The sequence below is a fragment of the Dipodomys spectabilis genome, unplaced genomic scaffold (genome assembly GCF_019054845.1).
Source record: "Dipodomys spectabilis isolate Male_0828 unplaced genomic scaffold, ASM1905484v1 ptg000002l, whole genome shotgun sequence".
NCBI lineage: Eukaryota > Metazoa > Chordata > Mammalia > Rodentia > Heteromyidae > Dipodomys > Dipodomys spectabilis.
In genome coordinates, this window is record NW_024870679.1 from 8,222,514 (window position 1) to 8,236,182 (window position 13,669).

The 13,669-nt window shown below is 36.2% G+C and overlaps 1 protein-coding gene across 1 annotated transcript; it reads right to left on the reverse strand.

Moving 5' to 3' along the window:
- Window positions 1-1,126: 1,126 nt before the first annotated feature.
- Window positions 1,127-7,581, reverse strand: LOC122111075 (pancreatic alpha-amylase-like). Its single transcript, XM_042683786.1, has 10 exons — window positions 7,399-7,581; window positions 6,904-7,050; window positions 5,971-6,168; window positions 5,295-5,525; window positions 4,211-4,344; window positions 3,234-3,356; window positions 3,040-3,139; window positions 2,285-2,403; window positions 2,041-2,166; window positions 1,127-1,349 (listed from the first exon to the last, which is right to left on the reverse strand). Exons 1-10 carry the CDS (start codon window positions 7,564-7,566, stop codon window positions 1,160-1,162), a joined length of 1,536 nt encoding a protein of 511 aa, XP_042539720.1. The 5' UTR covers window positions 7,567-7,581; the 3' UTR covers window positions 1,127-1,159.
- Between the last annotated feature and the right edge of the window lie 6,088 nt (window positions 7,582-13,669).

Consider the following 13,669-nt stretch of genomic DNA (forward strand, 5'->3'; position numbering starts at 1 on the left):
TCAAAAATATTTCTCTATGCTGAGTAGAGTTTCTGTAGACTTGTCCTTTCTGGGTTTTGCATGTAATGCTTTATTTGAGGAAACTTGCTGTTTTTTATTCATAAGTTTCCCAGTGTGCCTGTCATTCTGCAGGGTAACTAGTGCACCTGAAAGTCATGGTTTAGAGCACCATCTCTGACCTTCATGAGGAACTACAGACTCTCATGTGTGAGGTGTGTTCTTCAACCTCTCCCACCTGATACCTGACACCTGAAGTACTTGTTCACAGCCAAGAGAGACATTAGCTTCTAGAGTAGCCTCTGTAAAAGTCAAGTGGGTAAGTGTGATCTAGCTTCCTTCCATACAGGAAAAATGGAATTGCAGACTTCCTTCTAAACATGCCAATGGCATGATTCTGAAAATATAGATAAAACTCTAACCCAAGTTTCCTGCTCAGATTTCTCAGTGGTTCATGTTTTCCTGACATGGTTTTATAGACAGAAATGGCTCTGTTATGTTATCATCATCATCATCATCATCATTATCATCATCATCGTATTTGTTTGTTAAATACACCAGTGAGAATGTTCTCTTTCAGATACCAATCTCTAATGTGATTCATGTTATTTTTCAATTATACATAATATATTATCTGTTCTTTTAAGTAATTATGCTGTTAAGTCTTAAGAAAAACATTTACCACAAGACCTTCATTCGCTTAGATTCAGCATGTAATATTTCCTTGATATGGAATGTAGGCATAGACACATTTTCTGGCTGACCATCTCTCTTTCTATTTGAGGCAGGAGGACAGTGTTCTCACTACTGTGTTCAAATCTCTGTCAACATCTACTTTCCATAAGCCTTTTCTGGCTTTTCTGGACATCCTACTTTTCTAGTCAGCTATCAAGCCTTTCTTAGGCACTGTAATTTCCCAGGGCTTCATACTAAGTTATGTTTATGCTTGTTTTGCCACTCTGACAAATCTTTTGGCAAGTACATAAAACTGGATCTTGCCAAATATAAATAGTGACTTGGCCATATTAACTATACCTGAATAAATCCTTTTCTTCTAAACCTTCTTTCCAGTTGTTTACTTAAAATTTCACAATATTAAGAGAATGTTAAAAAATGAAATACAAGAATAAACACTTGATTGCTGCTTTTATTTAATTTTTTTTTATAATTTAGATTCCGCATGAATGGCAATAAATGGGTCCTCAGCAGAGTTGCTGATGGAAAAGTGAGCTCTGCCATCATTGCCAACAGAGATTCTGATTCCGGTGCAACCGCCATTGACTTTATCTCCAGAAATGACATCACAATAGGTCCCAGCAGGAAGGCCAGTTTGCAAAGTTGTTGACAATGACCTGAAAAATAAAGTTTAATATTTAACTTAAATTCGGCACAGAGAAATGCACAGTTTAATTTGGGATGAAGCACTCCAAGCTGACGAAGAATCAGTTGATAGAAAACCAAAACACAGAGAGCTATATAATGGGTATAAGATTTATGAGGTCAATGTTTGTGCTACAGATGTAGCAACTGTGACCTGTAAAGATCGATCATCTGTGGTGATAGGTGAGGAGATGCTGGCTCTTTAGTATAAAGAAGAAAGTGGAAGAGATTGAGTGGAAACATTCAAAAGGAACAACCACTATTACATAACAGTATATAAAAATTATATAGCATAAGTATATATTGAGTTTTAATATTAAATTTGCTTTATTTCTTCTTCTACAAAAACAAGGATTAAGTTTTGAATTTGCCATAACTATTCAAAACATAAAGAAAATGTGTTTCTAGGATGCCAGTAACAATTTGAACTAGAAGAATAAACAATTGAGTTTTTCTGTACAGATGGACATACTTGCAAATATAAAATGGTGCTTCTAAATTTAATTTCATTCTCCCACCCAAAAAAAGGCCAGTGGTAGAGAATATTATCCCTTTTATTATGTATGGATGGAAGTATCATTGTGAACACCCTACGTCACTACATATACACACAAAAATTAGGAAAAAAAATATAAAGATGACTTCTTATTGGTAGCTACTTACCAGTCATCATTGTTAAAGACAATGAATCCTCTGTTTCCTCTTCCAAAAGCTACTTGGTTGCTTCCATTATCCCACCAGTTGGTAAAAACCTGGCCATCCACAACATTTCGAAAGGCAACCATGTTCCTACAAGTACAAGATCACATGAAATGATGCATCTTTCAACTTCAGGAGATGAAATCAAACATTAGATTAGGGAAGGTCCCTGTCCAGGAGTATCACTAGGTAAATAAACATTCCCAACCTGATTTGACGCCAGCGATGTTCACAGACCCAGCCATTGCCACAGGTGGTGTCAGGGTTAATAGTGACTTCTTTAGTAGCTCCATTATTGTTGGGAGGCCCAATCCAGTCATTGACATCCTTAGAGAATGCAAAATTGCCATTAAAATAGGCATGTGCAAACTATCCTCTTCCTTTCCACTATTCCAGACCAGACACATTTGCTATATATGTCCCTGCTGTGTCTTTGGTTAGAATTCAAATATTCTAGTCTGTTTATATTTCTTTACTGAGTATCATCTTTATGAATTCTTGCTCTGTGGGGACAGTTTTTCAAATTAGTAATAAGTTTTGTCCTCAAAATTCCCTTCCAAATACTTGTTTCCTATTACCACTATAAATAGATTAATGTCACAGAAATGAGAAGAGAATTACAATTTCGATTACTAGAATTAATTCACATGATTCAAACCAACTTCATTTTGTAGCTAGATCTCTGTGCTTTAGTGACTTCATCTGTAAAGAGAGACTTTATTTTGTTCTTTGAAAAATAAATTAAATGTATGTGATAATGGTTTCAATATATTTCCCAAACTAATATCACTTGGAAATTATTAGCTTTTTCCTTCCATGACAACAAAGAAGTTAAAATTTATTTTTACATTATTAAATGAATGCTTACCATTCTGTTTACATTTAACTAGACATTGATCAATGCACATATAGTCACCACACGTGGAGTTCAGAGAAAGATGTGTTCATAACTCTAAAACTTACTTTTCCATTCTGAAAGTTTCTGTCCCAACGATAGCTGGACATTACTCGTGTAAAGCCATAAGGATGAGCAAGCATGAATCCGACAGCCATTTTGTACATTCTGAAAGTTAACATGATGTTTATTGGAAGGTAGGAGGATGCACACGATCGTGTCTAAAGGCAGGTTCATAACAGTGGAGAACATGGTTTCCTACCTGGCATCCCAGAATGTAAGGATGGATGCTCCTCCAGCCCCGTGTCCTCGCTGATTGTCGTGGTTGTCCACAAAGACCAGGGCTCTGTCAGAGGGCATGAAGCCCCAGCCTTCTCCCCAGTTCCTATTTAAAATAGAATAATATACATATGTATGTTCCATTAAAATACGTGCAGGAATCTGAATGTCAGCAATAATTCTTAATCAAATGGTTACAAGATGATTTTGACAGTGGATATTCGTGTGTGTGTGTGTGTGTGTGTGTGTGTATAGTTGTGTGTGAACCTGAAATAATATATACACATATTCCATGCCTTTATGAATGGTTGTATGAATGGTTATTTGTATGAATATTTTATCAATAGAATTCATATTGTGTGATTACATTAAAACTGAGACAAATTCTAGAAGAATCAAAAATATATCACACAATGTATAATACCTCAATAATAGATAATATAAAATAAGATTTTATTATATCAAATTAATTCACTAATGAATAGATTTAAGTACCGTCTTAGTACATTATGGTGGTTAACAGTACTACAGGGTTATTAACAATATCTTGTTTTAAAGGACTACACAGCGGATTGGGAGAGATACAAAAGAGACCAGTCTACATTCTCTTCATAAACTGACAACTTGAACTGAAACTACTTTGTTCAACTATCTAAAGAAAATTTTGTAAATTTAAAAACATGAACTCTAAAACAGAAAATGTGAGCACAGAATGAAATTTGGAATACTTCCATCATACGGAAATAAAAATATTTAAGGCACTATTTTTGTCTTCAAAAATATTTCATCGTGATTGACATAGTAATGAAATAGGGGTTAGCTGAGGGCCAGTGAACAATAACATTATTATCGATCTATGTAATTTCTAAATAAGAATGCTCCAAGATGACACCAAGTGCTAGAATAAGATGACAAACAAAGCTGTAAAATAACTCCTGTGACCAATGAAATCATGTTTACTTTAAGTAAGACATCTTCTCTCCATTCCACTTGCGGATCACTGTGCCCAGCTTGGCGCCAAATTTGAATTCTGTCACACGGCCATTTCCAAAGTACTCACTGCTCGAAATGGCCTCCCCTCCCAGGTCAATGACCTAGAGAAAAACATAAGGAATTGAGAGCAAAACTGGTTTTCTTAGCAGACGTTAAAATATTAAATGTATAAAAAAAAGTATGTCACTAAAAATTGAACTTAGCATATCAGTGATCTAGTAAACATGCTTTTCTTGATATCTATTTCTTAATTTCTCATCTACTGTGTGGTACAACATTAAAAGGAACCTAAAGAAATGGCGACCTGGTGACTGATGTTGATCTCAGAGGATCTTGTATATGCATCATAACAATAATAGCTGACATTATGAGAATGACAGTTATTGTCAAGTCAATAACAGTTCTTAATGGTTCATAATTGTTCAATAACTTCATGCTCCAAATCCACCCGGGAAGGAGTTTGCAAATGGAAGAATTCTTCCACGGAATGGTGAACTCTTTGAGGAACAACTTATAGCTAATAGTGCTTTAGCCAAATCCAAACTATAACTGACTTGAAGCTCATACAGCTGTATGGTTTTTCAGGCTTCCCTGATAATACCTGGAGATTTGGAATTGAAAGAGTAAAGATTGTAGTTCCACAAACAAGACTAATAGAAGGAATTTATGTGCTTTCTTTCTTTTATTATTTTTTTTTATTTTTTTATTTTTTTGGTTGGTCGTGGGGCCTGAACTCTGGGCCTGGACGCTGTCCCTCAGCTCTTCAGCTCAAGGCTAGCGCTCTACCACTTGAGCCACAGCACCACTTCCACCTTTTTCTGCTTATGTGGTGCTGAGGAATTGAACCCAGGGCCTCATGCATGCAAGGCAAGCGCTCTACCACTGAGCCACCTTCCCAGCCCCAATTTATGTGCTTTCTAGTAATAAAAGATAATGAAAGAATTGTTGCTCTACACAGAGATTCAAACATTAGCCCCAAAATATACATTTATATATGTCTGTTACTACTTTACTGACATGAATGTTTACAAAAATGTATAGATTGCTGTACCTCTTGAAAAATAAAAGGCCTGCTCCCTGCAGGGAACCACTGGGTGTTCAAATTATTCAGCTTGTTCAAAACCGCCTTGATGTCTCCAGGCCACATGTGCTTAGCCGCATCCAGCCTGAACCCTGCTACTCCAATGCCAATGAGATGGTTCATGTAGTCTGCAACCTTGGTCCGAACATAATCTTTCTCAAGTGCAAGATCAAGAAGACCAACCAGATTGCAATTTCTGACCTGGAGTAAAAATGGTGCAGGTTTCAATAAAACATCATCTCACCCACAAGAACTGATTTCATTATTTATTCCTTCACTTATTCAACAGTATTCACTTACTGGTCCTTCCATCATAATTTTATAAGGTGCATTAGCTATAATGACATTCTATCACAGGTAAGTTTCTTCTTTGCATATATTTGAATCCATGTGGGAGCATGCATACATACATGCATGTATGTGTTTGTGTGTGGTGCAGGATAGCAAACGCTGTCCCATTAAACCCCAGAACATGCAAGAAGCTTGTGAATATTCATAGGAACTCTTAGTTGGATACCATGCATTCTGCTAGCATAATTGCCAAATGATATATAGTGTTCTAAATAATATTCAATCAATTAAACCTGTGTTACTCAAGACCTACAGAGTTGGTTACTATGATTATTAAAAAAATCAGCAGACTTACCTCCTCAGCATTGCCATAGTTATTAATCCCCCCATCATGAGATTTACATTTCCCATCATTGAAATCCCAGCCAGAGTATGGAACTGCAGGAAAATCTCTGTTCTTAGCGTTGTAGTAGCTTCCACAAGTGCTGCTTGTTCCTGAACCGCCCCCTGAACCACACATGTGATTAATTACAGCATCCACGTAAATACGGACCTGAAACAAAGAGATTTCAGCTTCACTTGAGGCATAAAGCTAAGGCTTTCTAGAATCAAATCAAGCAGGATGTCAATATTCCTCCAAAATACTCTTTGGTTATTCCAAAGAGACGAAAGTAATGTGAAATGAAGTCCTACAACCATTCTAGCTAGTTAGTCAGATACCTGCATCACTGATGGACAGAGAAAATCAGAGGTACCACAACTATAAGGAAATGAAAAGTGCTATTTTGGGGCAGGCAACTATCACTACTGACAGAAAGACCCATGATTGTTGAACATCATCATGTGAAAAGCAGATGGAAGCACTAAGCCTCTTATTTTATCAGCTGTAGAGAGGTCAATAAGTCCCTTCTCACGATCCTCATTGGAGGGCAAATAATTATTTACCATTATAGCAATATAAGGAAGGAAATCTGGGAATTTTATTTGGACCCACAAACCACATTAAACTGACAACAATGATTGTAACTAGATTGGCTAAATCCACCACAGAATATAGGAAAATGGATGTATCTAAAGGGCTCAAACACAATGATCAATTTTAATTGAAGTCAACTTTAAATTAAATTGCTCTCCCTTTAGTAGATAAATGCACAGAAGGAAATCATTCATTTTCAGTTATAAAATATGATTAAAATTGGAAAAAACAAATAAATAGAAAAATAATGTACAAAGAGTAGATAAAATCTTTCCTGCATCAGAGTTCTGAAGAAATCTCAAATCCACTTACTCCAACATTGTTACACCTGGTCACCATGTCTCTGAACTCGTTTTCATTTCCAGATCTTGTGCAGATTTTGTAGCTGATGGGTTGGTATCTTTCCCACCATGGTCTAAAAGGGCTGTTGACTACAATGTTTTCATTTGGTGGGGAGACCTATAAAAAATTAAAACAACATTAACAAATCCTGATTATGGCTTCTTTTATAGCAGTTGATGCTCTGGAATTTACCTGATAATCTGAAATCCTTTCTGAATTCCCATATATGCAGGTCTCTACTCTCTAAGAACTTAGAAATACACATTGCATATTAAACATGCCCTGTTCGTGTCTTAAAACAAAATATTAAATTAAGGAAAAGACTGAATGTTTTCTTCCTCAGAAAATCCTCTTAGAGTACTCACAAGTAAAGTCACATGGTGATCTAGCTCACTAAAAGTGGGTAGAGTACCAACTTCTATAAACAGAATAAAGTTTGCAACATCCACTATGCACAGCACTCACCTGCACCCCTGCAAAGCCCTTAGGAGCTAAGTACCTCTCACATTCCTTAGCAATGTCAACCCAGCGCCACTCAAACAGGTGGACCATCGCTGTCCGTCCCTGATGAACATTTGGGTTATACTGAGCCCAGCAGAGCCCAATGGCTGAAAGCAACAGAAGGAACTTCATTTTGCTGTGGAGCAGTTAGGGTGCTTTCTAAGCAACTATTTATATTCCTGCAAACAGGCCACCGTTTACAAAGTAAATATTAATATGAGTACATATGTAGAGTACAAAGTGTTTATTCATAATCTGAAAAAGATTATCTGTCATAGCATTACCAACAGGTGGAGAACATTCATAAAATCTCGCAGGCATACAATCTATGTGGCCTTGGAAGGTATAATATTTCTCTTTACTGAAGGAATATTAACCTACAAAAACATTTTTCCTTTAATGTTTATGGATAATGGTTATTTTACTATTATTTATTTTTTAGACCAGATTGCTATTGAATGACAATTAAATTAATTGATTGACAATTATAATTTTGAATTAGAAGTATAATTAATATTTAAGATAAAAAAGTAAAGTTTAGGGGCTGGGAAGGTGGCTCAGTTGTAGAGTGCTTGCCTTGTATACATGAAACTCTGGGTTCAATTCCTCAGCACCACATAAACAGAGAAAGACGGAAGTGGCACTGTGGCTCAAGTGGTAGAGTGCTAGCCTTGAGCTGAAGAGCTGAGGGACAGCGCCCAGGCCCAGAGTTCAGGCCACACAACTAACAAAAAAAAGTAAAATTTATTATTTAAACATAAAAGAATTTTATAAACAGTCTCTAATTTCCCCCTCTGCAAAATCATGGCTTTCGTTTTTGGGTAAAATGTTAGAAATTTTCACAGTACTCACATTTTTCTCCTCTGTTATTTTATATCACATATAACACTAAATCAAATTTTCATATAATTTTTTCTCCTTAATATTAGTGAAAACCTATAAAAGATAATTTTTTTTCAGTTTGAGGAAAGAAAATGCTTTTCAATTTACTATTTGAGATGACAATTTTGTTTTGGCCAAGCACTGTGGTTGAACACAAAATAATTTCAGTTGACACTAAGATTAATTTTGAAGTATGAATGAACAGATTAATAAAATAGTGGCTTCACTAGCAGGCTATGTGAATCAGTTTAAATGGCCTGGGTTATGAGTTGAGAAATACAGGAGCAAGTTGTTTGAAGAACAGGGAAAAATCACTATAAATATTGTAATTGACCATGAATGCATAAAACCTTAATACTCAAGAAACATTAAAAAGACAGCAGTGAAAATATCTATGTGTCAAATGGAAGATAAAATATGGTGAGTTTAGTCGATAGGCCAGACAATATAGGTCCTGAGAGAAGAGCAAAAAAAAAAAAAATCCCTGGGTGTATAGGAAGGAAAGATGAAGCCTAAACTTTATTTTATTTTAAAGATGCTGTATAGAACGGTTACAGTTATATGAGTAAGGTAAAGAGTACATTTTTTTGTGGAACTATTGTTTAGGGAAAAGCAAAAGGCTCTTGCCTCTGTTAAAAGGCCAGATTGCAGGAGAGTGAGAATAGAGAAAGAGATCAGTAAGAAGATTGAAAATGGTCCAGAAAACATATGTGGACCTAAGACTAAAGCAGACACAATAAGCTTCAAAATATGCTTTTATGACAGGCTTTTTAGAGACAATCTATTCACAGAAAGATGAGAGTTGAGGAATGTGAAAAGAAGAAATATCACCCTAAAGGTATTTATTAAGATGAGGGGAAATGGGGAAGGGCCAGCTGTGGGGGAAGGCATCAAGTGTGCTGTAGGCTTCAATTCTTCACCCACCTATCACATAGCTGCATTTTGGCCCTTCTTCCAGTCAACCATATGAACACTATGCATATTAACATTAGAAATTTACACACAATTTCATATTACAAGTTGGGATTCCAAATGCTATTCTTCCTCCTACAATACCCTCATCTTCATCGACGATACACTTGCAACGATAGCTATTTCTTTATAAAGCCTACCCTTGTATTCAAAGACTTCTTTTTGGCCAGTCTTGGAACTTGAACTAAGGCCCTAGGAGCTGTACCTAAGCTTTTATACTCAAAACTAAATGCTTCACCACTTGAACTACAGCTCCACTTCCAGGTTTTTGGTGGCTAATTGGAGATTAGTCTGAAAGACCTTCCTACCCAAGCTGTCTTCAAACCATGTTCTGCAAATCTCAGCCTCCTGAGTAGCTAGGACTACAGACATGAGCTACTGGCATTCTTAAAAACTCCTCTGCAGCTATACAGCTTAAATACAATATTAAAATGCATTTCAATTGTATTATAAATATATTGTAAATAAGTAAGAATGTAAAAGATCACTATTGTGGAATAAGATTCTTTAAAAGAATACTTTATCTCTAACATACATAGAACCTAGCAAATGATTAGCATGATGACTTAATTAGTGTTTGTAATATACAAATTGTATTCTGGACTTTGTACAGCACACTGATGTAACTCAATCCTTTCCTCATATTTTAAATATATGAATACTGTGCCAGAAATCAGGTAATATGGAAAACTTTGCATAACTGAGCAGAGAGGACTTGATATTTGGGAATTCTGTGACAATTATTGAATTGCAAGAATATATGAAGAATTGTAGTAGTTCTTGGCCATTCTAATTATCAGAGTTCAGTCACTGGGTAATACTAGGTGAATGTTTAATATAAAAAACTGCAAAAATTTTGACATGATGGTCAAACCATCATGTCAAAACATCATGTTGTTACTTAACAGTAATTAACTAACACAGAAAAGAGAGATATATCCTTTGGGGAGAGATTCGATATAGGGAAAAAAGAATTAAATACAGAGGCAAAGGGAAGAGAGAAGCAAATATTAAAAAGGAGGCTCTGCCATTATCATTTAGAGCATGGAAATGTTATGTTTAGGGAGCATAGAGGACTAGCATGGAGATTCATTAAAAATGATATTAAGCATGAAACAGTGACATTAAGGAATTCTCAACAAAGTCTAATAATTTGAGGAATGCTACAAAAACTATTTAGCCGTTGATTTTGCAGACAGGGAATAGAAGATATGTTATCCCTAAGCAATTACTACATGTAAAACAATGCACATCTATGGTGAATAAACATAGTTGTTTAATAAACATAGTTGTGCTGGTAGCTTTAGTATGGCCTTGTTTGTGATCATTTGGGCAAATGCCCAAAAGTAGGATTGCTGGGTTATCGGGGAGCTCTGTGTGAAGTCTTTTGAGGAACCTCCATACTGCTTTCCAAAGTGGTTGAACAAGTTTACACTCCCACCAACAATGCAGTAAGTTCCCTTCTGTCCACATCCCCTCCAGCATCTGTTGTTATTAGAGTTCTTGATTATAGCCATTGTAACTGGGATGAGGTGGAATCTCAATGTTGTTTTAATTTGCATTTCTTTTATGCCTAGAGAATTTGAGCATTTCTTCATGTGTTTATTCGCCATTCTTATTTTGTCTTCATACAAGTCTCTCTTCAGATGCCCCTCAGTAGATGAATGGATCAAGAAAATGTATATATACAATAGAAATGTATAGAAAATGTATATATGCAATAGAATTCTATGCCTCCATCAGAAATAACAACACCACCCCATTTGTTAGGAAATGGAAAGACTTGGAAAATATTATATTAAGTAAGCCATACCCAAAGCAACATAGGTCTCATGGTTTACCTAATTTGCAATAACATGTATACGTCTAGGATAATCTTACCAGACAAGCAGAAAAGGTCAAAAGCTATGTACATATGACCATATAAAATGATGCTAAATTAAATGAACCCCAAGATAGGGACACAAGAGGTTTTTTTTCCTTTGTCACTGTTGTTTTAAATGTACTATGTGATTTTTTTTGTTTCTTTTTGTGTTCTTCCTCCATGCTAAAACCCTTGTTTCACTGTATTTGATTCCGGTGCCTGCATCTTGTATATACATTTTTCTAATTGGGGGAGGGGAAGAGAAATAACAAGATGTGGAAACAAGGATAAAGGTTGACCCATTGTACAATGAAATGTACAACACGCTATGTTGAATCAAGCTTTATAACTTGGGGTGGGGGCTGGAGGAGTTTGGAAGGTCGGGAGGAAGTGGATGGTAGGGGAAAAAGCAAAGGAAATGTACTCAATAGGAAATGTACTCAATACTTACTCATGTAACTAACCCCTCTGTACAGTATCTTTACAACAACAACAAAAATAGCAATGCACAAAGCAGGAGAGCTGGATTCCAGGTAGCTGACAAGGTACCAAGTGAATACTTTGTATTCATTAGACAACATGAATACAGAGGTAAAAGTTTGAGTAAAGTGTTCAGGTTATATAAGCAGTATAAAAGTGCCATCATAGCCTGGCGCTGGTGGCTCATGCCTGTAATCCTAGCTACTCAGGAGGTTGAGATCTGAGGATCGGGGTTCAAAGCCAGCCCAGGCAGGAAAGTCCATGAAACTCTTATCTCCAATAAACCACCAGAAACTGGAAGTGGTGCTGTGGCTCAAGTAGTAGAGCGTTAGCCTTGAGCTAAAGAGCTGAGGGACAGCGCCCCAGGCCCAGAGTTCAAGCCCCATGAGCAAAGGGAAAAAAAAAAGTGCCATCATATAAGAGATCAGGGTTTCATTAATGGAAAAGGTTTTGCAAAAAACAAGTAGGAGAGAAAGATTTGGAAGGAGTACAAGAGACTAATGATGTAAATGAATATAAGAATCACAATATGACCGAAGTTTGATTAGTCAGAGAGTGACATAGGGCTGATTTTGTAAAGGAACGAAAGTTGTAAAAGACATTATTTGAACTTCAGCCTTGCTTCAAGTTTCCATGTTAATAATATATACTATTTCATGCACAACCTTAAGAAAATGACAACCTATCATTTAAAACTTGCCCTTGTACCATCAAGGATTTGGAATCTAACCTTTTGAAATGTATCTGTAAAGTTTAAAAAATAGTTCTCACTTCACAGAGTCATTATCTTAATTAAACAAATTAATGCCAACATAACTGCTATGTTATGTAGACTGAGTGTATTGAACCTGGAGATTCTCAGAGAATTGGCCACTGTAGTGTTGTCATAACTGTGCTATTGGCTTCATTATTGGTTCCACTAAAAACCTTATTGACTCATGGCCTCATCTTACCCTCAGGACTTCTCAGAAAGATTGTTGAGTTGCCTAGAGGAAATGATGGGAATAAGTAAAGAATCAGCACCTGTAATTTTGCAAACTTTTTGCGTTCTTGTAATAACCTCTTACTAAGTTCACATATTTCATGTATTTGATCATTTCCTCTTAATCCTATACCCCCAACTAGGACCCTGGATTGCTGAAAACCCCCACAAGAAGCCTCTAATCATTATAATGTCTTCATTATTTCTGAAATTAACAAGAAAAAAGAACTCGATGGATTTGGCATCAAGAACTAACAAGAAATGCAGAATAGAAATAGTTGGACACCTACATTCTGTTATGGTATTGTGATAGCTGAGTCCTACTAATAATATTGATATAGCTATTTCCAGTCTTGCTCTTCATAGAAGAAATTTCTATTTATTCTCCACGTTAACGTTTAAAATTAAATAATATGGCAGTTGTTTAAAGATATGAGAACGGGTTAAGACTGGAGATAGACTAAAGTGGAAGAACATGTGTTTAGCCCAGGGTTCAAGACTTCCTCCCTATCCCTGACAGCAAATGAAATAGGATATTTGGAAATATCCCAAATGCAGAGCAGCATTCTTTTTTTTTTTTTTTTGGGTCCGGTCATGGGACCTGAACTCTGGGCCTGGGTGCTGTCCCTCAACTCTTCAGCTCAAGGCTAGCACTCTACCACTTGAGCCATAGCTCCACTTCCGGCTTTTTTCTTTTTGCTTATGTGGTGTTGAGGAATCGAACCCAGGGCCTCATGCATGCAAGGCAAGCGCTCTACCACTGAGCAACCTTCCCACCCCCCAGAGCAGCATTTTGATGTACTATGTGCAATTCAAGTCTCAGTAAACGGTACTCTGTTTATGGGGCAGAGTCTGAAATTTCAGAGTCTGAAAATTCAATGAATATCATATGTTTATTAATCTAAAGAAAGAAATGAACATTTCCTACTTCTTAACAATGTTTTATGTTGAAAATTTTCAAACCTCTTTTTTCTAGGAGTCCGTACAATGTTCGTTCGTTTTTACTAGATTGTGAGCTCACGGATATGTACAATTATGATGAGGTTGGCCTGGAC

What these genes read in the sequence shown, in the direction of transcription:
- LOC122111075 (XM_042683786.1), bottom strand. Translation starts at nt 7,566, where the DNA reads ATGAAGTTCCTTCTGTTGCTTTCAGCCATTGGGCTCTGCTGGGCTCAG. An exon ending in GGCCTTTTATTTTTCAAGAG is followed by an intron (nt 4,345 to 5,294) that starts GTACAGCAATCT and finishes GTTTTTCTCTAG; the next exon opens with GTCATTGACCTGGGAGGGGA. An exon ending in GAGAAGATGTCTTACTTAAA is followed by an intron (nt 3,357 to 4,210) that starts GTAAACATGATT and finishes TATTTTAAATAG; the next exon opens with GAACTGGGGAGAAGGCTGGG.